Source organism: Taudactylus pleione, unplaced genomic scaffold (assembly GCF_031769625.1).
Source record: "Taudactylus pleione unplaced genomic scaffold, aTauple2 ptg000201l, whole genome shotgun sequence".
In the NCBI taxonomy this organism is placed as follows: domain Eukaryota; kingdom Metazoa; phylum Chordata; class Amphibia; order Anura; family Myobatrachidae; genus Taudactylus; species Taudactylus pleione.
Genome location: NW_028284603.1, coordinates 53,919,948 through 53,941,778, shown reverse-complemented (window position 1 = coordinate 53,941,778; position 21,831 = coordinate 53,919,948). Strand labels below are relative to the sequence as shown.

Here is a 21,831-nt window from a genome sequence, read left to right as displayed (position 1 = left end):
ATTTTTTCTTATGTTAGATTAAGGGTATGCCAGAATTTTGCTTTTGTATTGAAGGTATGAAATCGCATGTGTTCTATTCACTGACATTATTATAATGGTATTGTGAACAGGATTAATACGTATCTGGCAGTGTATCATACTAATAGGTATACGCTGCTGTTTTCTATATTTTCGCCTATTGATATTTTATTTTTTGAGATATTATTTTCAACATTGATATTCATGATATGTATTATGATTCATATATGTATATTTTATAGGGTATGTTTCTATTAAAAGTTATGTTTTAGAACTCCCCATCATATCACAATACTTATATTTCATTTAACAAGAGTGCCCCAAAAAAGGAATTTTCTTTTCTTGTTTTGCCTGTGCAAAACTTAACCCTATATAGTGATATACAGCGTTGGTGGTGCTCCCTGGAATAAATATATTGCTTTGATAATTTTTTCTTGTAAATTTTAATCTATACTGTTGGTATTCTATAATTATTTAATAATTAATTTCAATAGATCCTGTGCATTAAATTACTCCCAGATCCCCCTTTCCTCCTTTTTTTGACAAAACATCTGAAGAAATACTATATTGCCAGATTTACACCCAAAATGTCATTAGGCATCTTCATGTGCCTCTTGCTACTCCTCCAATTCACTTACTGTTTTATCTACACATAATTATAAACATAATAATACATATTAGGCTTTCCATGTGGGTACAGGGCCGGATTAAGGTTTGTGGGTGACCCGGGGCAACTAAATAGTGGTGGCCCTATCATTAATATTGCCAAGACCTCACGCAGTGACTACTATGCCCCGCAACATAAAATCATTCCGACGCCCCTGATATAGATATATACTGAGTGTGTGTATGTATGTGTGTGTGTGTATATATATATGTATATGTATGTATATATATATATATATATATATATATATATATATATATATAAAAATCTGTGTGTATATATATATATATATTATACATATTGTGTATATATTCCTAATAGAGAGGGGGAGGGACAGGTAGTTTCCTCATCTTTTCTCCCCAGCAGCTGAAGGTGATGAGTTATACTGCATAAATGTGTATCATCACTGCAGCACACTGTATTTGGCCGTGACGTCTGGATAACAGTGGTACAAAGGGATCGTTACCCCTTCCAGTGGCAAACGCAAGATTTTGAAAGGGGGGTTTCCAAATCCTTGGTTACCGAACCAAAGAAGAAAAATCTAGACACAAATAAATAAATATATATATATATATAATTATATTTCAAGAGTAGGCCGGCACACGCACTTCAGTAAATCCAACACCTGGGGTGCAAACCTCAGTACTTCAGTAAAATGTTTTTTTGATAACAATCCCTTAGAACAATGAGAGCACTTGCCAGGGATTCAGTATGATTTACCGCCGGCCGCATTTACTGCGGCAGCCCGACAAGGATGAAAATCCCGATCGTCCCAAGGTAAGTATTCACTTTCCTATTCTACACCCTAACCCCCCCTTCCCCGCCGCCTAAACCGAAGTCCCCCAGGGTGGTGCCTAACCCCAACCACCCCCCCTTCCCCTAGCCTAAACCTAACTCCCGGGGGGGTGCCTAAACCTAAATCCCCCACCCCCCGGGAACCCTAAACCTACCCCTCCCCATCCCCCCCTGTGGCTATCCGCGCCCTTCGCCCGGCTTACCTTCGATCGATAACCCGGGTGTCGGTCTCCCGGCGTAGGGAAAATGACGTCGGGATTTCGATAGCTGTCATTTAACCCTTGCCGGGATCAAGCAGTCGGGAAGCCGGTGGTCGAGATTCCGTCCATCGGCTTCCCGACTGTTTCCCCTCACCTGCTACAGGTGCCCTCACAGAAATACCGATATCATCCAGAAAGGTGTGGCACTCTAGGCGCATTTTTAAAGATGAATTCACAGAAGTGGAAATGCCTTCAAAGTTTCAATATTTACTCATATTGTCATCAGGATCAGGAGCTGCTTACACAGGATTTAGGACCTCTACAGTAAAATATACCACTCAGCCTATGACGGGGTATACACACACTGACTGAGACAGACAGATACACACACCTCTCTCACTAAGAAACATGAATGCAGCAGGCAAATAAATACAGCCAGCATAATTTATTAAAGACCTCCCTCTCCCCAGTAGTGGTCCTCCTATGCAGTTCCCCCAGCAGGGCCCTTTAACAGTGCCCCTTATGTAGAGCCCCTTATACAGTGCCCCCCCCAATGCAGTGCCACTTATACAGTGCCCCCAGTAGTGGTCTGCCCTATTCAGTGCCCCTTCCATATATAACACAAGACAAACACAATATACTTATCTGAATCCCTGTGCCCGCCACCATCCGCTCTTCTGTCCTCCCACTCGGCACTTTGGGAGAGACGTCATGACTCTGCTGCGGGAGCCAGAAGGCGGAGCTCATGAGTGAGCGCCAGCCCTGCTCCCTCCGTGGATACAGCAGCCAATGACAGTTTGTCTGACTCTCATTGGCTGCTAAAACAAACACACTGCCGCCAGGTAGTACGAGTGTACTACCCGTCCACTGTGTGTTTGTTACTGTGTAGTGCGGACCGCACTCACTGCGGTCCGCACTACACCACTGATCGGCGGGCAGGGGGGGGAGGGTTCTGGGTACTCAGAAACCCCCCTGCGTGCGTGTATGCCTTCACCATCGTACTAAACAAATCAGATTTGTCATGCCCCTTCCCCATGAGGACATGCACCTTTTTTGGCACGCCACTTATGTCCGTATTTGAAAAATTGGGGGGGGGGGGGGGGTATGCTCCGACAATGCTCTTTCTGGCACAGGGCACCAAAAAGTTTAATTACAGCTCTATACAATTTATTGATCCATGTGTCTAGAATTTAACTTGCATGTTTTATTAATTGATGTTAGTTTGCCCATAAATGTTACTTATCTTTCTATGGTATTCATTTTACACAGGGGAGATCTTCCTTCTGGAAACTTAGTAGACAACATGGAAAACTGTGAAAATGATCTGGGTGCTTTTGGGGAAGTGAGCCAGAGAGGACTGATGTTTAGAATAGCTTCAAAACGTAAGCTGTTCTTTTTTGGTTTTAAATATTGTTTTATCATAGGAGTATATTCTTTTATGGGCTGCAGCACTGTCTCATTACCAGCAGATGTCACTACTGTATAGTGTTTTGGCCATCTACGAGTCACATTCCTATAGCAGCATGAGCTGTGTCGTGAGTGTACTTTGTGTTCATAGACAAAATATCATGAAACAGCAGTTTGCTGGGCTCAGACAGTAATCACAAGGATGCACCCGGGATGCCTCCGTAAGATTTTTAACACCTGATTAATTCATAGCTGCATTACCATGAATATTGTCTCAGCCAATTAATGGATTCCTGAAGTAAATGATGAGTGCACTCTACCTACTTTCCCTGTTTCTGTAAATATGTCTATTATAGTGATTTGATGACAGCCTATTATGCAGTGTCACAGTAATGCTGCGTATCCACTTGCCAATTAAAATGAGTGATTGAACAATAAAGATATAATTATCGTTCGATCGCTCATTTAATTGTGCATGAATCTGGCATGAAAATGTCAAACGACCAGCGTTGCGTGCTCCCGCTAGTCGTTTTCGACATCAGTCATCGCCTGAAAATGCTGGTCAATCTGCCGATAACATCAGATTGACCATGCTCAGGGATGAGGGAGGGTGCCTGCACTGAATGGCTGATCGTTCAGTGTAGGCACTGCAGGGGAGGAGGAACGACTGTAGGATTACAATGTTGTCATCGTACTGTCGTTCCCCCTATCTGCTAGTGGATACGCACCTTTTAGGGGATGTATGTGGCAATCCTCTGCTTTAGATCTGTTGTTAAGCAAGCTTGGCCACATACCACAAATGTCTGCAAATACAATGGGCAAACCCATAGTTTTATGACAGATTTTGTATCTCTCCATCAAAATAGTTTTCAAATGGCAACTTGAATTGCCTTGGCCACGTCCCCTTAAAATAAAGAAAAAAAACGAATTGCAGCGGTGCTGGGGAGGGGGCGCTGTGAGCCCCTTTAGACGGGTGCAAATCCAGGAAGGGGCACGATCAGTATGATCTCACCCCCCACAGGTAGAGGAGAAAGAGACTACTGGTGCTATTCAGCAACAAAGAGTAGTCTCCCACTGCAGCTCTGCACAGCAATGTGCTGGGCTGCTGACAGGTAAGAGGGAGAGGGGAAGGATGCAGCGGACCCAAGCCCCTCCATCAAGCCCAGGTAATAAGTACCCGCTTCATCACCCACACTGATTTACTGTATACCGCATGGTATATGCACTAATACACTGTTACAAAGAGCTGGAAGTTGTATCAAGTTTTGTTGAATTTTTTTTTTAACATCAGTGACCCGGCCATTATATGATGTTTTTTCACTGACCACTATTACTTCACCCATGATGACGTCCACAACAACGAAACGCGATGGGTGTTTATAATCTGTATCCACAACACTGCAAGCCGCCTCTGTGTCATGAGCTCACGTCCTAGCGATAGGGCGACACAGAGTGACAATTTCCATCTGCAGTTTAGTGGTAACAGATTTCTTGTCAATGGTGTATGTACACAATGATTGTGACTTTTTATTGAAAGTATTTCAAGAAGAAATGTTTTAATATTTGTAAACTATCAATTATGATTAATGATTTTGTATCGGGCACATGTTTTACTACAAGAATTAGCACACAAAAGATTGCACAGTAATAGGTCAAATTGTTATCCTCATATTAAAAAAACATTAAATAATCAAAAGACCTCACCACTGGTTTTTAGTTAGATGGACATTCCTTTGGGGCAAATTTACTAAGATGGGACTTCTATTAAGAAGTGATTTTGCCCATAGCAACCAATCAGATTCCAGGTATTATCTTCTAGAAGGTGCTAGATAAATGAGAAGTAGAATCTGATTGGTTGCTATGTGCAACATCACTTCTTAAATAGAACTCCCATCTTAGTAAATTTACCCCTTTGTGTCTATCAGAGCAGGCTTTAAATCCGGGCAATTCAGAAACACTTTATGTGGGCCCTACGATTAAACTCCATGGGGTAGTTAATTTCCTTTTTTCTTTTGGGGTTGCCTTACCACGGGACATTCATGACCTTTATGACCTTAATATGAGGCGACTTATCGGAAATGTGGTCGAGGAACTGTCCTGCTTTCTTATTTGGGACGAATACATTTGCTTAAAATTGTCTAATTTCCTTACCTATTGTACGGGATGTAGTCACAATCCCGGCACATGGGATGCCGGCACTTAGAATACCGGCGCCGGCATCCCGACGATAAGTAGTGGGTGGACAGGGAGGGTTAGGGTTAGGCACTACGGGGTGGGTTAGGTTCAGGGTGCGGGGATGGAGGGTTAGAGGTAGGAGAATGGCTAGGATATCTACCGACAGCTGTCGGTATCCTCACCCTGTCGGGATGCTGACTGCATCTGACTGGTCATTATACAAACTCCCTGTGGACCAATCCTTTTTACCAGATCAGCATTTATCGGCATTCCTTCACTCCCATAAACAAGAGCTTACAGTTGAAGTTGTTAAGAATCCTTTGCTAATGTCTATGTGGCGGATATGGCATTACACGCATAAACTTTGGAACCTAAAGTGTCACTTGTGACTGGCATACTTCATTGGATCTTCTACTAGCTAGGCCTTTAGGGGTTAAGAGGGCTCTTTCCCTTATTTAAAAACTCCTTCACGATCCCTTGGACCAAACTACGATACGAACAGGGCTCTCCTCCTGGAGAGATACCTTCCCACACCTCTCTATAGGTGGGCTGTTGAAATCAATCTCCTACTCTCAATCTTTTCTTTCATTCAGTGTGTATAATGATATTTTTATAACATATTCCATAACAGCTATCTCTCCCCTCATAGTAGATATTTATTGGGTCTGTCGGAAATGGGTAATTGTTCTAAATGTAATAGCCCTAATATCACATTTTTACACTGTATGTGCCCTCTAATACAACAATTCTGGACCTTGGTCAATAGATTTCCGGCTACTTATCTTTTAAGTTATCTTTCGCTGAAATGGGCAACATTGGACATCCCTCCTGCAAATATTCCATAGTTAGGCAGGGGTAGGAAGATGTTATGTGTACCACAAGTGTATACTATATATGTAGTCTAGTAGGCATCCTCCACCACTGTCGATCAAGAATAAATAGCCCTTCAAATGGATTGGCTTCAAACAACGTTACTTAAAGAAGCAAAGACGGACAATTTTTTTTCCAACTGTGGGAGGGTTTTAATGACTCCCTCTCTCTGGAGCTCAAACACCGGATTTATAGTTCAGTGGTGCATACACACATAAAGATTTTCTGTCCAACCATCCAACTAGTTGATTGGTTGGAATGAAAATCTGGTAAGGTACGAAAGCAAATGACAATCAGCAATTTGCTCCCAAATGCCGGAAAATGGACAAAAACTGATGTTTAGATCAAACATTTAACAAACTTGGCTGAACGTCCATTTTCATCTGTTTTCTGGCATTTAGGAGCAAATTGCTGATCATCAGTTACTCCCATACGTTACTAGATTTTCATTCCAACCAATTAACTAGTTGGATGCTTGAACAGATAATCTTTACGTGTGTATGCAGCTTTAGATATACCTCTTGGTTAGGGGCGTCGGAACGATTTTATTTTGGGGGGGAGCAACCTACAATTGTTCCGGTGCCCATCCCCTCCTCCCTCCCTCTCTCTTACCAGAGCGGAGGAGGTGTAATGTGCAGTGTTTTAACTTAAAGACTGCACATTACACCTCCTCCTCCGTATGGTGCAGGGGATGTGCAGCTTATTACTATAAAGCACATCCCTGACCAGCCACTGCTCCTTTCACATGTTTGAGGAGGGAGATGCCACCCCCCTCATTCTGATGCCCATGCTCTTGGTACGAGACTCATATGTTGGTGAAGGACCCCCAGTTCTGCTGCCCTCTGCTACTTGAGTATTTAGCTTCCTGTTGACTGGGGTGGGCTGCCGGCCATACTTGAGTTGGGGACGATATTTCCGTTTTAGTCATTGTCATTCTCTTATGTTTACTGTCACGCTGCTATGATTTTATGATATTTTTGCCACTCTGTGTTGTACTCTTGCTCCAATGAATAAAGAAACCATTTAAAAAAAATAATAATAATAAAAGCTTAAAAAGTGTCTATTCTGTTGATCCCTAATTACACCACCCTCCCTTGGGTTCTTGCAGTGAATATACCCTGTTACATACCTGGGTGTGACAATATTATGCAATCCCAGACACTTCCTTGCCTATGCACAGGTTTGTAAGGGATAAGGCTGGTGCATGCATCTTACTTTTTTTCATTTCTTGCTGGACAAGTCAAAATGGTTCTCTTCACTAAAATGATATGTTTAACCCAGCAATCCTAGACTCTCCAAAACAGTTTCCAAAGGCTGAACTCCAATTTGCTTTGATTTGTGAAGTGGGTGACTGAAGCTTTGCATAGGATTGACTTGTCCTGCCAAATTTCATATACTATCATTGGACATGTCAGTTATTCCACTACTATGAATGGAATTATAGTTTCCGAGTGAAACTACACTGATTTGAGAGACCCTCAGTTGTCAGAAATATTGGTGTATATATAGATGTCAACCATACCCAACTAGCAGAGGGATATGGGTCTGATGTTTGGGAACTTTATAATTTAGGTGTGTTCTTGATATTGAACATTGGCCATTCTGTTCATTGTAAGTGAGATCTATAAAAAAAATATTTATATGTAATATACAAATTAATAAGAGGTGGTATCTGAAATTATTCACCTCAGGGTGCGCTCACATAGACATAAGGATACATATAATACAATAAAATATTTTATTCAAAATACACAGTACTAGCATATAAAAAACATTTAGAAATCAGCATCTAAATGGCCATTCTCACATATTCATCATAATGGAACAATAATAGCATGTGTGAACAATCAAATGTCCACCTGTATAAATAAGTATATTGATCTCCTTTAAGGTTGTAATTATGTCCAAATAGAGCAATATTGCACTCGCGTTCCATCAATAGGGGGGGGGGGGGGGTAATGAGATTTCCAAAGCAAGTTTCAGCTGTTAAGTGTCCACTCCAGTAATACCTGAAGTCTGCCAATCAACACTCTCTGCAGCCAACCAACAGGTGATTCAAGGTAGCTATTTCAAAGAGGGTGAAGATTTAGTGGTACAGTCTCGGTATATTTACCCAGCTCTCCTCTCCCTGACGTCTGTAGGGGCAATGCTGGTCCGAAATGCTGCTGTTATCTTGCTATTGCAAAGGTGTAAAATCGGTCAGGGGATTTGATATTCTCACATATCCGGATTACAACATTGTCTCCTGTCCCAAGCCGTGGCTCTGCAGTGAGAACGGGAACCTGCTGTGTGAGGTGAGAGCACACACAGACATGTATCCCTCTGCAACCATACGGAGAAAGGGATTTTACACCTTTGCAATAGCAAGATAACAGCAGCATTTCGGACCAGCATTGCCCTACAGACGTCAGGGAGAGGAGAGCTGGGTAATTATACCGAGACTGTACCACTAAATCTTCACCCTCTTTGAAATAGCTACCTTGAATCACCTGTTGGTTGGCTGCAGAGAGTGTGGATTGGCAAACTTCAGGTATTACTGGAGTGGACATTTAACAGCTGAAACTTGCTTTGGAAATCTCATTACCCCCCCCCCCCCCCCCCAATAAGGAGCATAATTATTGACGGGACGCGAGTGCAATATTGCTCTATTTGGACATAATTACAACCTTAAAGGAGATCAATATACTTATATATACAGGTGGACATTTGATTGTTCACACGCTATTATTGATCCATTATGATGAATATGTGAGAATGGCCATTTAGATGCTGATTTATAAATGTTTTTTATATGTTAATACTGTGTATTTTTAATAAAATATTTTATTGTATTATATGTATCCTTATGTCTATGTGAGCGCACCCTGAGGTGAATAATTTCAGATACCACCTCTTATTAATTTGTATATTGTGAAGTAGTAATATCAGAGCTATTTATTGGGTAGCGACTCTTTATACATTATTTACCAACAACTTTTATTTTATATTTAAAATAGCGCCTGTTGTTGTATGTTTATATGTTTTTATATGTAATATACCCTTCGTTATTTCAGGATTATGCTAATATTTCCCACATTGTATTTCAGGGTACAGGACGGTGGATGCCTTGTTACAGCGGATGTTTGAGGCAGAGATACCTCCAGAGGATGAAGGCCCGCCAATGGAGGATATTTTAAATCTGTCACCTGATGACCTGTATATTGTAAACCCAACATACCATACAGCAGCTTAGTATCGGATGTTTGTTTTGGGAACCTGAATAGGAATGACAGGGAGCAATAATTTGTGCAGAGAATCGCAAGCTCCACACTGCCACTGTTCAATTATCTATTTTTTCTAATAAGAATATTTATTTTTATAGAGTAACTCTTTTATTAAAAAAATAAATAGGAAAAAATATTGTAAGATGTCACACAAAAGGCCCAGACTGGATAAAAAAAAAAAATCATTCCTTCCCAAGCCATGTCTCACTCCTTTTTGTTTTCACCAGAACACATGTGGAGGGTGACGTATTGTGGGAAGAGCTAGGCTACATTCTCATGAGTGATAATTCAACCCACAAAATGGCTCCCTCCAGTGTCTTTAGAAAACCAGTGCACTAATATTAAAATTTGCCCAGGAAATGAATACTCATCCTACACTAAGCCAGAACCTCAACATACTATTTTTTTTTTATTTTACGCACTTTTCCAAGCACATTAAGTGATGGTGAAGGTCACTACATTATGAGAGGTATTTAGAAAAATACATGTACACATTTCTGTTAAATTGATGTATATTCCTGTATACTGCTTATAAAATTCTCCACCTCCTAATTGCCCTGTTTATCAGAATTCTTATTAAGAAACAAAACATACGCACCCCCTCTTTTTATCATAAATACCTAGTCTGTGATGTTTGTAAAGGACAGCGACTGTTAATGCTGATGGAAAGGACCAAAGTTAACCAAAATTGTGTGTTGTATATCAGCCAATCAAAACTTAGCTGTCATTTGTCTAATGCATCTATAAACATTAAAGCACATATCTGATTTTGTTTCTGTGGTCAACACCAGTTTTCATAAATAGTCCCACATTTTTCTTATTTAAAGCACTTCATTTTCATGTACAAGTCCAAAATAATTAATTGGCTCATAAAGATATTGTTACTCCTTATACATGTATGAATTCCTGATGGGTTAAATTAGCATGTTTGTAATATACTGTATTCATACCTCCCAACATGACCCTCTCCTGGGGGGACACAATGCTCTGGTCCTGGACTTCCCTGGTAAGAGGTGGGGCTGCAGCACAGTTCAAAATTCAAATAGGGGAGCCACACCAACTGTCATTTCACACGCTGCCAAACATCACTGGCTGGGAATCACTGGCAGTTGGTGTGACTCCCCTATTTTAATTTTGGACTGTACTGCAGCCCCCCCTCTGGAGCGCTCCACCAATCATAAATTACCAGGGAAGTCCAGGACCAGAGCATTGTGTCCCTCCTGGAGAGGGTCATGTTGGGGGGTATGCTGTATTGCCTGACTGACAAATGCCCATAAAGCTATGGGATAATTACCACACATTCGGAAAGGTCATGGGGTGTAATTATGTAGATGTGCAGTGCTGAATTGCTATTTTTCTGTACAGACTGCATCACTTTGATGCGATCTATCGCTTTGCTAAGTAGCAATTCATGTAGTCTGACCTTTGTTGCGATGCCATGCAGTGTTCCTTGGCGCAGCAGTCCGGTCTTCTCAGTTTCTTATTTATTTATTTTTTCTTCCTAGTACTTTTCTACGTGAATGCGCCATTTTAGCGCTGTGTCACCTGAGCGGCGGGGGGAGGAGTACAGGCAGAGCGAGGGGGCACTAGGGCAGCGGGCAGCAGATGTCGGGCTTTCAGGAGGAAGTTACCCGGCATATGCTGAGCTGCCTCTACCAATATATAGAGGCGGCGGTTGCTGTGGGACAGAGCGAGAGTCACCGGGCAGCGCGCAGTCAGGACTCAGGAGGTGACCTGGTATATGCATATGCCCTAGGCCACAGGTTCTCAAACTCGGTCCTCAGGACCCCAAACAGTGCATGTTTTGCAGGTCTCCTCACATATTTACTAGTGAAATAGTTAGCTGCACCTGTAGATCTTTTAAAATGTGTCAGTGAGTAATGAATACATCTGTGCACTTGCTGTGTGACCTGCAAAAAGTAAACTATGTGGGGTCCTGAGGACCGAGTTTGAGAACCACTGCCCTAGGCTCCTCTGATACAGAGGGGGTGGAGATAACAGGGAGACAGCCGTCTTCACTGCTCTTCTCCCCTAACCAGCCTCTTTAACCCATCCTGAGATTGCAAATTAATTATGCGAAGCGAAACGGAAAGCAGAGTTTTCCGTGCTTCTATTAAATGCTTTCCCCATACTAGTGTATGGGGAAGCGATAGCTACACTAACCAGGGGAACAGCTGGAGAAATCTGAGATCTCCACAGTGACACCTCCTATGAATGGGATGAAGCAGTAAAAAAAAAAAAACATTATCACTGATAAAGGGCTTTTCACTGCTGCATTAATAGACCCCCATATCTGCAACTGTCTTCATTACATTTATTGGGGATTATACACAGCATTTTATATAAGTCCAATAACCACTTTTAATCTTGGAGCATAATTCTAATAAATCTACTGTAGACTGTATCAAATAAAAAATAATAATTTGTATTCTAAATTGATTATGTACGTGGACCCCCCATGTTTTTGGTTTTGCCAAAACCACCCTCAAGTGTTTTTGGTTCAGTTTCAATTTCTTTAAAATTTTTTGAAAACCGCTAAAATCATGTAACTTGGACCTGTTTTTGTTCTGATACTATTACTAACATCAATAACATCAATTTCCACCTCACAGCATCAGAAATCAGGATTGAGGGACTTAAGTGCATCCAAAACATGAGAGATCCGAGTTAGGAAATGTGAGGCCATATTCAGGACTCTGTTCTACTCAGAATCCCAAAGCAATTGTGAACTGGGACTCTTCGACTCTTAACCCCTAAGTTCGGGTGTGTTCGGTTTTCTCAAAAACTGAACCACTCATCTCTATATATAACTTCAGTACATGTGGACCTGTATGTATGTCAGAACTTGAATGGTTAGTATTAATATTGGTTTGTGTGTCATCGTAATGGAAGGAGTAAATCTAGTCAGATTTTTAGTACAGAAAATTATGGTCCTGATGGTGCAAGGGAGAGCAATTCCGCCCTATGTGGGCTCAGGTGCCCATCCAGTGTCTCACTTACGTCAGTGTAACCTTCGGACCTTATACGCAACTGCACATACGGAGCTTCTCTGTTTATCCTCCATACTGAATGGAGGTGCCCAAGTTCCTCTCCCATATGGAGATTGTCTGTCTGTATGTATGTATATAAGAGACGCCATTAACCCTGTGCATAACATACTACAGTACATGACCTGTATACTGTTTAACCCTGCATATTCCTGTCATTTAATACACCAATTAAGTTATCTACATGTGGACTAACCTCCATTACACTGACTTCAATATGTTCTGCTAGTAGAATGTACACCCAATTCCATCCTGCATATGTGCCTACAACTTGAGGGAAGATGTGACTTATAATAGGCTGAGTACAATAAGGAAGTAAAATGACAGCGCTGTGGGACACCTGAGACCTTACTGGATAATGAATAAAAATTAGATAAATTATAAAATAGATCATCTATGTCAAATGACAAATTTAAATATTTTTTTTTTTATTGCTAAAAAGTAATAGTAAGAAATTCAGTATACAACAAACATCATTGGCCAATGAAACATACATGAAAATGTACAATGTACTATAAAATACAAAAAATGGCATAAAAAAGTAGCCAATGTCAATCAGTAATGTAATAATGAACACTTTAGCAAAGATCGTTGGTTTGTTTGAATCACCACAGTACTTTGTATCAGCTGACAAGTACTGATTATTTAGGACACTTATATTTAACATCCCATATGTTGGAAAATCATTTTCATAGTGCTTCCTGTAATATATATTATGGGTATCAATCAAAATACACAAAGTTCCATAAACAAAACTCGTTTTCAAAAGTTTTGACCAAACCTGTAGTCTGTAATGATCTTTGAGCTGAATCCTGTTTAGAGATTAGTTGTAGTCCCCCATAATATATTGCATGTATGAAAACAATACCTCACTGTTCTATACGGACAAGATGTTTTTAATCCTTTGATGCTGATGTCCCATATAAATACAGTTTCTAGGCTACCGCCAGCAACATCCAGGTTCCATCAGCCTTTTGGTAGGGACCTCTCACTCACACTAAGTCCTGGCTCGTGACTCGTTAAATCATTAAATAGATCTTTCTTAGAACTGTTGAGTTGAAAGCAAGTTGGCCATCATTGCTCCCGCATTGTGTGCACAGTACTGATGGAAATGCAGATATTCACCCATTGCCATTTTCATTATTAGTGCATCCTTGAACCAGTCCCATCAGTGGTGCAAAAGATCCTTATCAAAACAAGCAAATCTATGTAATCTGTAATTCCATTGGCATGTCCTCACTGAACATTGGCTATACATGAAGACCTCTTTAGCCGTGAGTGAAGATGTGTTGGAGTCCGGGCCGGCTCCAGGGGTCAGAGCACCCTGTGCTGGCTCTTCACAGTGCGCCCTTCATCGGGGCGTTGGCTAATTACCATAGGCCATGCTATCTATGTGACGTTATTTGAGGGCATGCCTCCAAATAACGTCAGGTTGGTTGGGGGGAGCCTCACTAGCTGGGCTTCCCCCAGCCGCCCCTCTCCCGTCACTGAATGGATGCTGCACGTATGCGCACAGCATCCATTCAGACTCCGGGGTCTGACAACGCCGCACAGTTGCGGCAGTGGGCGTCCCCAAGCTCCCGATTTGACCACCTGCGGAGTGGAACAGCGAGACAGTACTATCCCTCTGAAATCGGGATGTTGGGGTGGGGTGCGCCCTCTATGGGTGCCACCCCTGTTCGACAGCACTGGTCGAACACCCCTAGAACCGGCCCTGGTTGGAGTTGTGTACCACTCAGCATAGCTGGCAGATGCGTACACTCAGCTGTGGAACATATACAGTGCAAAAATAATGCACAATATGGCTGCAAAAGTGACTCACATATAACTGTACATTAGCCCCAATGTGTATGGTGGTCACCCACGTTTTCCTTGGCACCCTGGCAAAACAAAGATCCTTCAGGTAGCCAGTTATCTCTATAGATCACTGAAGGAGGAATGTGTCTACATATTATATAAATTGTGGGCATACATTTTAATTTTACCTGTACAGATCAATACGTACCATCTGTAAAGGGTTAGCTGTCATGGCTATCTATGTGAAAATTATTTTCTGTATGGTAAAGCTGCATCCATAACAACTACACTGTTACTACTTCGTTTTCTGTATGAAATTAAAGGGATGGTGCAGCTGGTTATAATATAAGATGCAGGGTCGCAGAGACCTACAGTGATGCAGGGGAAATCCCCTGAGGGCCCACCCCTCCTTCTAGGGATCAGGTTCCAGACTGCGCACCCAAAATATACATTGTTACTCTATTAGACGGTCAGGTACTTGGTGGAGCAGGACTACAGATGAACATGGGTGGTTGGTACCTTCTATACAAACTACACCAAGATTCGCTCTCCTGACAATCACAGTGGGTGGACATAACACCGATCCCCTCCTCTGGTAGGTTGTGGGCTTATACATAATGATTGCAGTTCCTGCCAGTGATTGGAATGACAGTGTAGCTCTACGTTCATTCACTAACCTACAATTAAGTAATCTCAGAAAAATAATCAACTAAGCTCTTGTCACTGACAATGAAATGTAATTCACCTTTACTAGACTTAATTCAGTTCTCACTTAGTTTTAGACACTGGCCAGTTAGTACTGGAGTTCCCAAATACATGTAGTGCATTAATGTAGTATATATAGACAGGATCACTGTCATGTGCTTAATTATTTATACATATGTTACATTATACTGCATTCCCAGGACTAAGGTGTATTGCTGTCATCAACATAGTGCATGCATAATAATGTACAATCAGTATTTTACTTTAACATTAAAACTGTCAGGTGAAGTTAATAATATTGATCATCTTCTTGTGGCACCTGCCAAGGGGTGTAATATATTGAGTAGCAAGTTAACAGTCAGCTCTTGATGAGTTGGCAGTAGGAAAAATGAAAGGGTCAAATTGTGATAGCAGACCATTGGATCAGAGCATCTCCAAAATGACAGATCTTGTGGGGTGTTCCCGATATACAGTGGTTAGTACCTACCAAAATTGGTCCAAAGAAGGACAACCGCTGAGTCTCATTGATGCATGTGGGGCACAATGGGTAGACCATTTGGTCATCTCTCACAGAGAAGCTACTGTAGCACAAAATGCTGAAACTATTAATGATGGCTATGATAGAAAGGTGTCAGAACACACAGTGCATCACAGCTTGCTGCAGACCCGTCAGAGGGCCCATGCTGACCCGTGTTCACTGCCAAAAGTGCTTACAATGGACAGCTGAGCGTCAGAACTGGACCATGGAGCAATGGAAAAACTAAATTTTCTTTTACATCATGTAGACGGCTGGCTGCATGTGCATCGTTTATCTGGGGAAGAGATGGCACCAAGATGCTTTGGGCAATGTTCTGCTGGGAAACCTTGGGTCCTGGCATTTATGTGGATGTTACTTGACATGTACCACCTACCTAAACACTTGTAGATCAAGTATACCCCTGCATGGCAACAGTACTCCCTGATGGTAGTCGCCTCTTTCAGCAGGATGTGTTGCTGCAAAAATTGTTCAGGAATGGATTAAGGAACATGAAAAAAGAGCTCAAGGTGTTGACTTGGCCTCCAAATTTCCCAGATATCAATCCAATGGACAGGATCAGATTAACAATGGGGCAGGTGGAGCTGCAGCTCCAGGCCCCCACTGAAATAGGCCCACAGGATCCACTGCAGTGGTGACAGGATTTTTTTTTATTTTTTTTCCTGTTACCAAAAGCATTCCAAACCCCGACCATTCACCTCCTGGAGGATCGCCAATTCACAGCCCCCGCTGGCCGAACTTTAGCCCCACCCACCCGTCCAAAGTTCTGCTCCCATGCAGCCCAAAACTCCACCCCAGGATGTACTAAACTCTGCCCTCTGGTTAATCCGCAGTTCCACCCCATGCCATCTGAAGCACACATTTCCTGGATCCCAAAGCAAGTACAACCCTGGAAAGAGCTTTAAAGCAGTTCTCGAAGATAACGTAGGTTAGACTGTTACTCGTGCCAGTTCCCCGATTTAAAAAAAAAAAAAAGTAAATGTTTGTGGGGTTTGGCATGAATGGCTTGTGTGTTTAAATTACAAAAGCTATTGGTTTGGCCAGTGTGCATACTTGCCTACAGACTGAATGGCCGAGAGACTCCTGAATTATGGGGAGCTCTCCTAATATCCCTGGACAGTAAGCCCTTCATAATGCTTGCCTCTTGGACCTACTCTAAGAATTAGTATGGTGCATGAGCGTAACTAAAGCTGTAGGCCATGTTACTGCTTTATACTTACCTAAGTTTCTACCGGGTTCCAGGATGTATAAAAATGAGGAGCAGTGAGTGGCAGCATAGTGCAAGATTTGCATCTTTGGTTTTTCTTTTTTTTTACCCATCAACTTTGTGGATCCTGTTGGGCCTATTTTCATAAGGGGGCGGTGATACTGGGATGCGTTCTATTTTATATGGTGGTCTCTGTGATGGGTGAGGTAGTGTAGTACATGCAGCAATACCTAGTCTATTGAATTTTTGGGGCAGTTGAGCCTGCATGCTCCAGTGAAAAGATTAGATACCCCAGAATAAATGCAGCAGTCGCTGGCACCTTAAGGCACAGCTTGTCAAACTCGGTGCTCAGGACCCCAAACAGTGCATGTTTTCCAGGTCTCTTCACAGAATCACGAGTGAAATAATTAGCACCTGTGGATCTTTTAAACTGTGTCAGTAAGTAATGAATACACCTGTGCACCTGCTGGGTGACCTGGAAAACGTGACCTGTGTGGGGTCCTGAGGACCGTGTTTGAGAACCACTGCCTTATGGTAATGGGACTACAAATCAAATTATTAATAGTCAATGTGATAAGGAAAATCAGTGCTGATGGATGCAAATTATAAAATATGTGAACAAACAGAATCACAACATTATCCACCACCACATAACTGAGCCTACCTAAATTCATTTAAAAAAAACTTCTGATAGTCTAGGGTGCAGTGATTCAAGAAAGTTTGGGAGCAAAAAATGGTGATGATGATATACACAAAAATCCTAGTCTGACTTTTTCTATAAACATGCAAGTTACCACCGTTCAATGATAATATTGCTATTGTGAAAGCTTCCCAAAGTCTTTGCATGGGGAAGCCTATTTAACTAGTATTGCAGAGATACTTGCACTGCCGCATTACCTTTTACATTTTTTATTTTTTAAGAAAAATACAAAAATAAATTTGTTATATGTATAGACTTTTTTTATCATCTTAAATAGTTTTTATATTTAATACTTTATTTGTAATTTTTATTAACAAGTAAAACTAAAAACACAACCCAGTTCATGCATGCACATATGCAAAGCAGTAAGTAAAGCCTTAAGACGCTGGTCCAGGTTTGCCATAGCAGCTATTTATGGCAACAGCTAACAAGGCAGTTCATTTATTAATTTACTGCAGTGGCTAGGGATGTGGGATGTGGGATGAATACTTACAGAAAACAAGAGATATGGTAAGAACTTACCTTTGTTATCTCTGTTTCTACGAAGTCCATAGGGTCCACAGGGTTGACCTTGGGGTATAGCTGGATCTGGATCCACGGGCACCACGCAGTTAAAGCTTTGCTGCTCCCAGGATGCACTTGGGTCCGTCCTCCTCTATACCCCGCCCCGGCCACAGGCACCTCAGTTGGTAAGCAGCTAAGGCCGGAGGAGGAGACTAAACAGAGAGAAGGAAGACTGGAACACACAAGAAACCATACTCACAGAAATGGGAGACGGAAAACCGGTGACCAGCCACACAGCCCATTTGAAGCCAGGTGCGTCAGGGCGGGCGCCCTGTGGACCCTATGGACTTCGTAGAAACAGAGATAACAAAGGTAAGTTCTTACCATATCTCTTGTTTTCTACTTCAGGGTCCATAGGGGGTCCACAGGGTTGACCTTGGGGATGTCCCAAAGCAGTTCAACTAAGGGCGGGGACGCTCCTGTGCTGAAAGGAGTACCCGGCGCCCAAAGGATGCATCCTGAGAGGCGAAGGTGTCAAACGCATAAAACCTCAAAAACGTCTGAATTGAAGACCAAGTAGCCGCCTTACACAGCTGAACAGCGGAGGCGCCACGTCTAGCAGCCCAAGAGGGACCCACAGAACGAGTGGAATGAGCCTTAACAGAGGCTGGCACAGGTAAACCCTCCTGCGCATAAGCCTCACAAATAACTGAACGAAGCCAACGGGCTAACGTTTGCTTGTTGGCAGGCCAACCCCTCTTGTGAAAACCGAAGAGGACAAACAAAGAATCCGACTTCCTAACCGAAGCAGTCCGGTCCACATAGATTCTAAGTGCCCGGACCACATCCAAGGAAGCCTCACCAGCAGAAAGATCAGGTGACTGAAAAGCTGGCACAACAAGTTCCTGATTAATGTGGAACTTTGAAACCACTTTGGGCAAAAACTCAGGACGCGTGCGGAGCACTGCCCTGTCCTGGTGAAAAATCAGAAAAGGAGGGCGACAGGAAAGCGCCCCCAATTCTGAAACCCTCCTGGCCGAAGCAATTGCCAGGAGAAAAATGGTCTTAAACGTCAGCCACTTGAGCTCCACCGACTCAAGCGGCTCAAAAGGAGGACCCTGCAAGACCCTCAGTACCACCGTCAAGTCCCACGGAGCCACCGGAGGCACGAAGGGAGGCTGGATCCTGAGAACACCTTGGAAAAAGGTGTAAACATCTGGCAGTGTAGCAATCCGTCGCTGAAACCACACGGACAAAGCAGACACATGAACCTTCAGAGAGGCCAGGCGTAAGCCGAGGTCCAAACCCGATTGAAGAAATTCCAAGATTCTGGAAACCCGGAACACCTGCGGATCATAGTTTCTGGATTCACACCACTGAAAATAAGTGCGCCACACCCTGTGGTAAATCCGCGCGGAAGCAGGCTTGCGTGTCCTAAGCATGGTACCAATCACTGAACTGGAGAAACCCCTAGACCTCAAGACGGCTGTCTCAAGAGCCACGCCGTCAAAGACAGCCGACCCAGATCCGGGTAAAGGCAGGGCCCCTGAGACAACAGGTCCCGACGCTGAGGAAGAAGGTACGGAGCGTCGATGGAGAGGCACCTCAGATCGGAGTACCAAGGACGTCTGGGCCACGCCGGAGCCACCAGCACGAGCGTGCCGCCGTCCTGCTTGAATTTCCGCAGAACCCGAGGAAGTAAGGATATCGGAGGAAACAGATACGCCAGGTGAAACGTCCATTTCACCGACAGAGCGTCTACCAGACAGGCGCCTGCGTCTCTTGTCCTTGACCCGTAAACGGGCAACTTGTGATTGTGACGGGAGGCCATCAAGTCCAGCTCCGGCAGCCCCCACCTGTCCACGAGTAGCTGAAACACCTCTGGGTGAAGCGACCATTCCCCGGGATGCACATCGTGACGGCTGAGGAAGTCCGCCTCCCAATTGAGGACTCCGGGAATGAAGACTGCCGAGATCGCTGGAACGTGACACTCCGCCCAAGCAAGAATGCGAGACACCTCCGACATTGCTGCCCGACTGCGAGTTCCCCCTTGGTGGTTGATGTACGCCACCGTGGTGGCGTTGTCGGACTGCACCTGAACCGCCCTTCCGTGAAGAGCGGGGCCGGACGACTGCAGGGCCCTGTACACAGCCCGCAGTTCCAGGATGTTGATGGGGAGAAGTGCTTCTTCCGCGGACCAACGACCCTGAAGCGATAATGAGCCGGTCACTGCCCCCCAACCCCGAAGACTGGCATCCGTCGTGAGCAGGACCCAGTCCTGTGAAAACATCGCCCAAGGAGGGTCCTGTGATACAGGGGGGTTGGAGGGGCCCGGTACCAGCTGGCACCGCCCGCACAGACCATCCTGAGATAAGTCCTCCCCATCAACTCCAGCAGCACAGCGTCTGCAGGAAAATAGCACAGGAGCCACAGAGCGCTCAGTCTCCTCATCAGACATGATACCGTAAATACACAAGAAATAGGTATCACCAGAGGAATTACGGTTTTAACACCCGCGCACTCACCAGTATGCGACACAACAGCCCAGATATGGTACTGTGTAGCACACAACAGTATGTGACTGACCCCACAAATACGTGTTTTATATAAGTGAGGGTCTCAGAAAAACGCCCTTCCCCCACACACCTGCCGGGCCGTAGGAGAAGGAAAGGGATAGTTATAAGCTGACAGTAAGGAGAATAAGTCACAGACAGGCAGCACTAGCAATAGTCACATACAATGCAGAAAAGTTATACTCACTGCACCTTCCGCTACAATCAACCGCCCAGATTCAGTGTCTGGGAGGGCTATAGCGCTGTGTACACTGTCCTTTTGCAGGGGAGAGGTACACAGGGGGACCGGTCCACTTGATACCGCCTGGGAGTCTGCGATGTGCCAGTAAAGCTGGCCGCCGGAGACCTCAGAGGAGGAGTGGCCGAGAGATAAGAGCAGCTCAGCGACGCCAGACTCCTAGTTGAAAGGCGCGCTGAGCTGAGGGGAGGAGCCACTAGACAGGGAAGGCTGCCTCCCCTGGCTAGCAATTAACCCCCGGGTTGCCGGTCCCGCTACCAGCCTGATACCCTGGTGGTCTAGCGTACACGCGGGGTATTCCTCAATTGAGGGGGAGCCCGCCGCCGCCGCTAGCGCCTCCGGTCTGTCCCCAGAGACCGGAGGCTCCTGACTGCATTGAAGTATCCGCGGCCCGCCGCACGCGGCGACCCGCGGCTTACCTGATCCCCGTCGCGTCCGGCAGCAGTCAAGGGAGTCCCCAGAGCCCGGCTAGTACAGGCTCTGGGGTCCTGCCGCGATCCCCAGAGCTGTACTGGCGTCGCGGCGCCAGCGGGGAGAAGGAGTGGCAGCGTGGACGTCCTAAAGGACAGTCTGATGCTGCCGCTCTAACAGTGTAAAAAAAGTATAAAAAAATAAAAAAATTCTCTTTTAAAATAAAGCTTAGGGGCTGCTCCTGCAGCCCCACTGCGACAGGGTGACCCGACTCCGGCCGGGCACCAACTAAAACTGAGGTGCCTGTGGCCAGGGCGCGGTATAGAGGAGGACGGACCCAAGTGCATCCTGGGAGCAGCAAAGCTTTAACTGCGTGGTGCCCGTGGATCCAGATCCAGCTATACCCCAAGGTCAACCCTGTGGACCCCCTATGGACCCTGAAGTAGAAATATACCAATAATCAATGATTTTTTTTTTTATTAATCTGAACTATTCTAGCACTCAAGAAAAGACAGACAATATATTTCACAAATATAATTTAGAAAAGGCCCAAAATTGGCACTGCCAATTAGAGTTGATAGCGGCTCAAAAAGGGAGTCACTCTTCTAGCTTGTTAAAGCTCCACTGTAAAGCGGTTGAAGTATTGTAGGCGCTAGCTATGCCCTTCCGGGAGAGAGCCACACCCACTATGCAGACCACACTGGTCACAGCGCCAGACA

The 21,831-nt window shown here is 44.0% G+C and overlaps 1 protein-coding gene across 2 annotated transcripts in view; it reads left to right on the top strand.

The window, feature by feature from the left end:
* The window catches only part of LOC148518409 (two pore channel protein 2-like), an 87,201-nt gene extending 77,034 nt beyond the window's left edge, over positions 1–10,167 (top strand). For both annotated transcript variants that reach the window (XM_088477392.1, XM_088477391.1), the window contains 2 exons: positions 2,950–3,062; positions 9,219–10,167. In XM_088477392.1, the coding sequence (XP_088333518.1) occupies positions 2,950–3,062; positions 9,219–9,364 (259 nt within the window). In that variant the 3' untranslated portion in view covers positions 9,365–10,167. The remainder of the gene's footprint in view (positions 1–2,949; positions 3,063–9,218) is intronic.
* Positions 10,168–21,831: the final 11,664 nt, after the last annotated feature.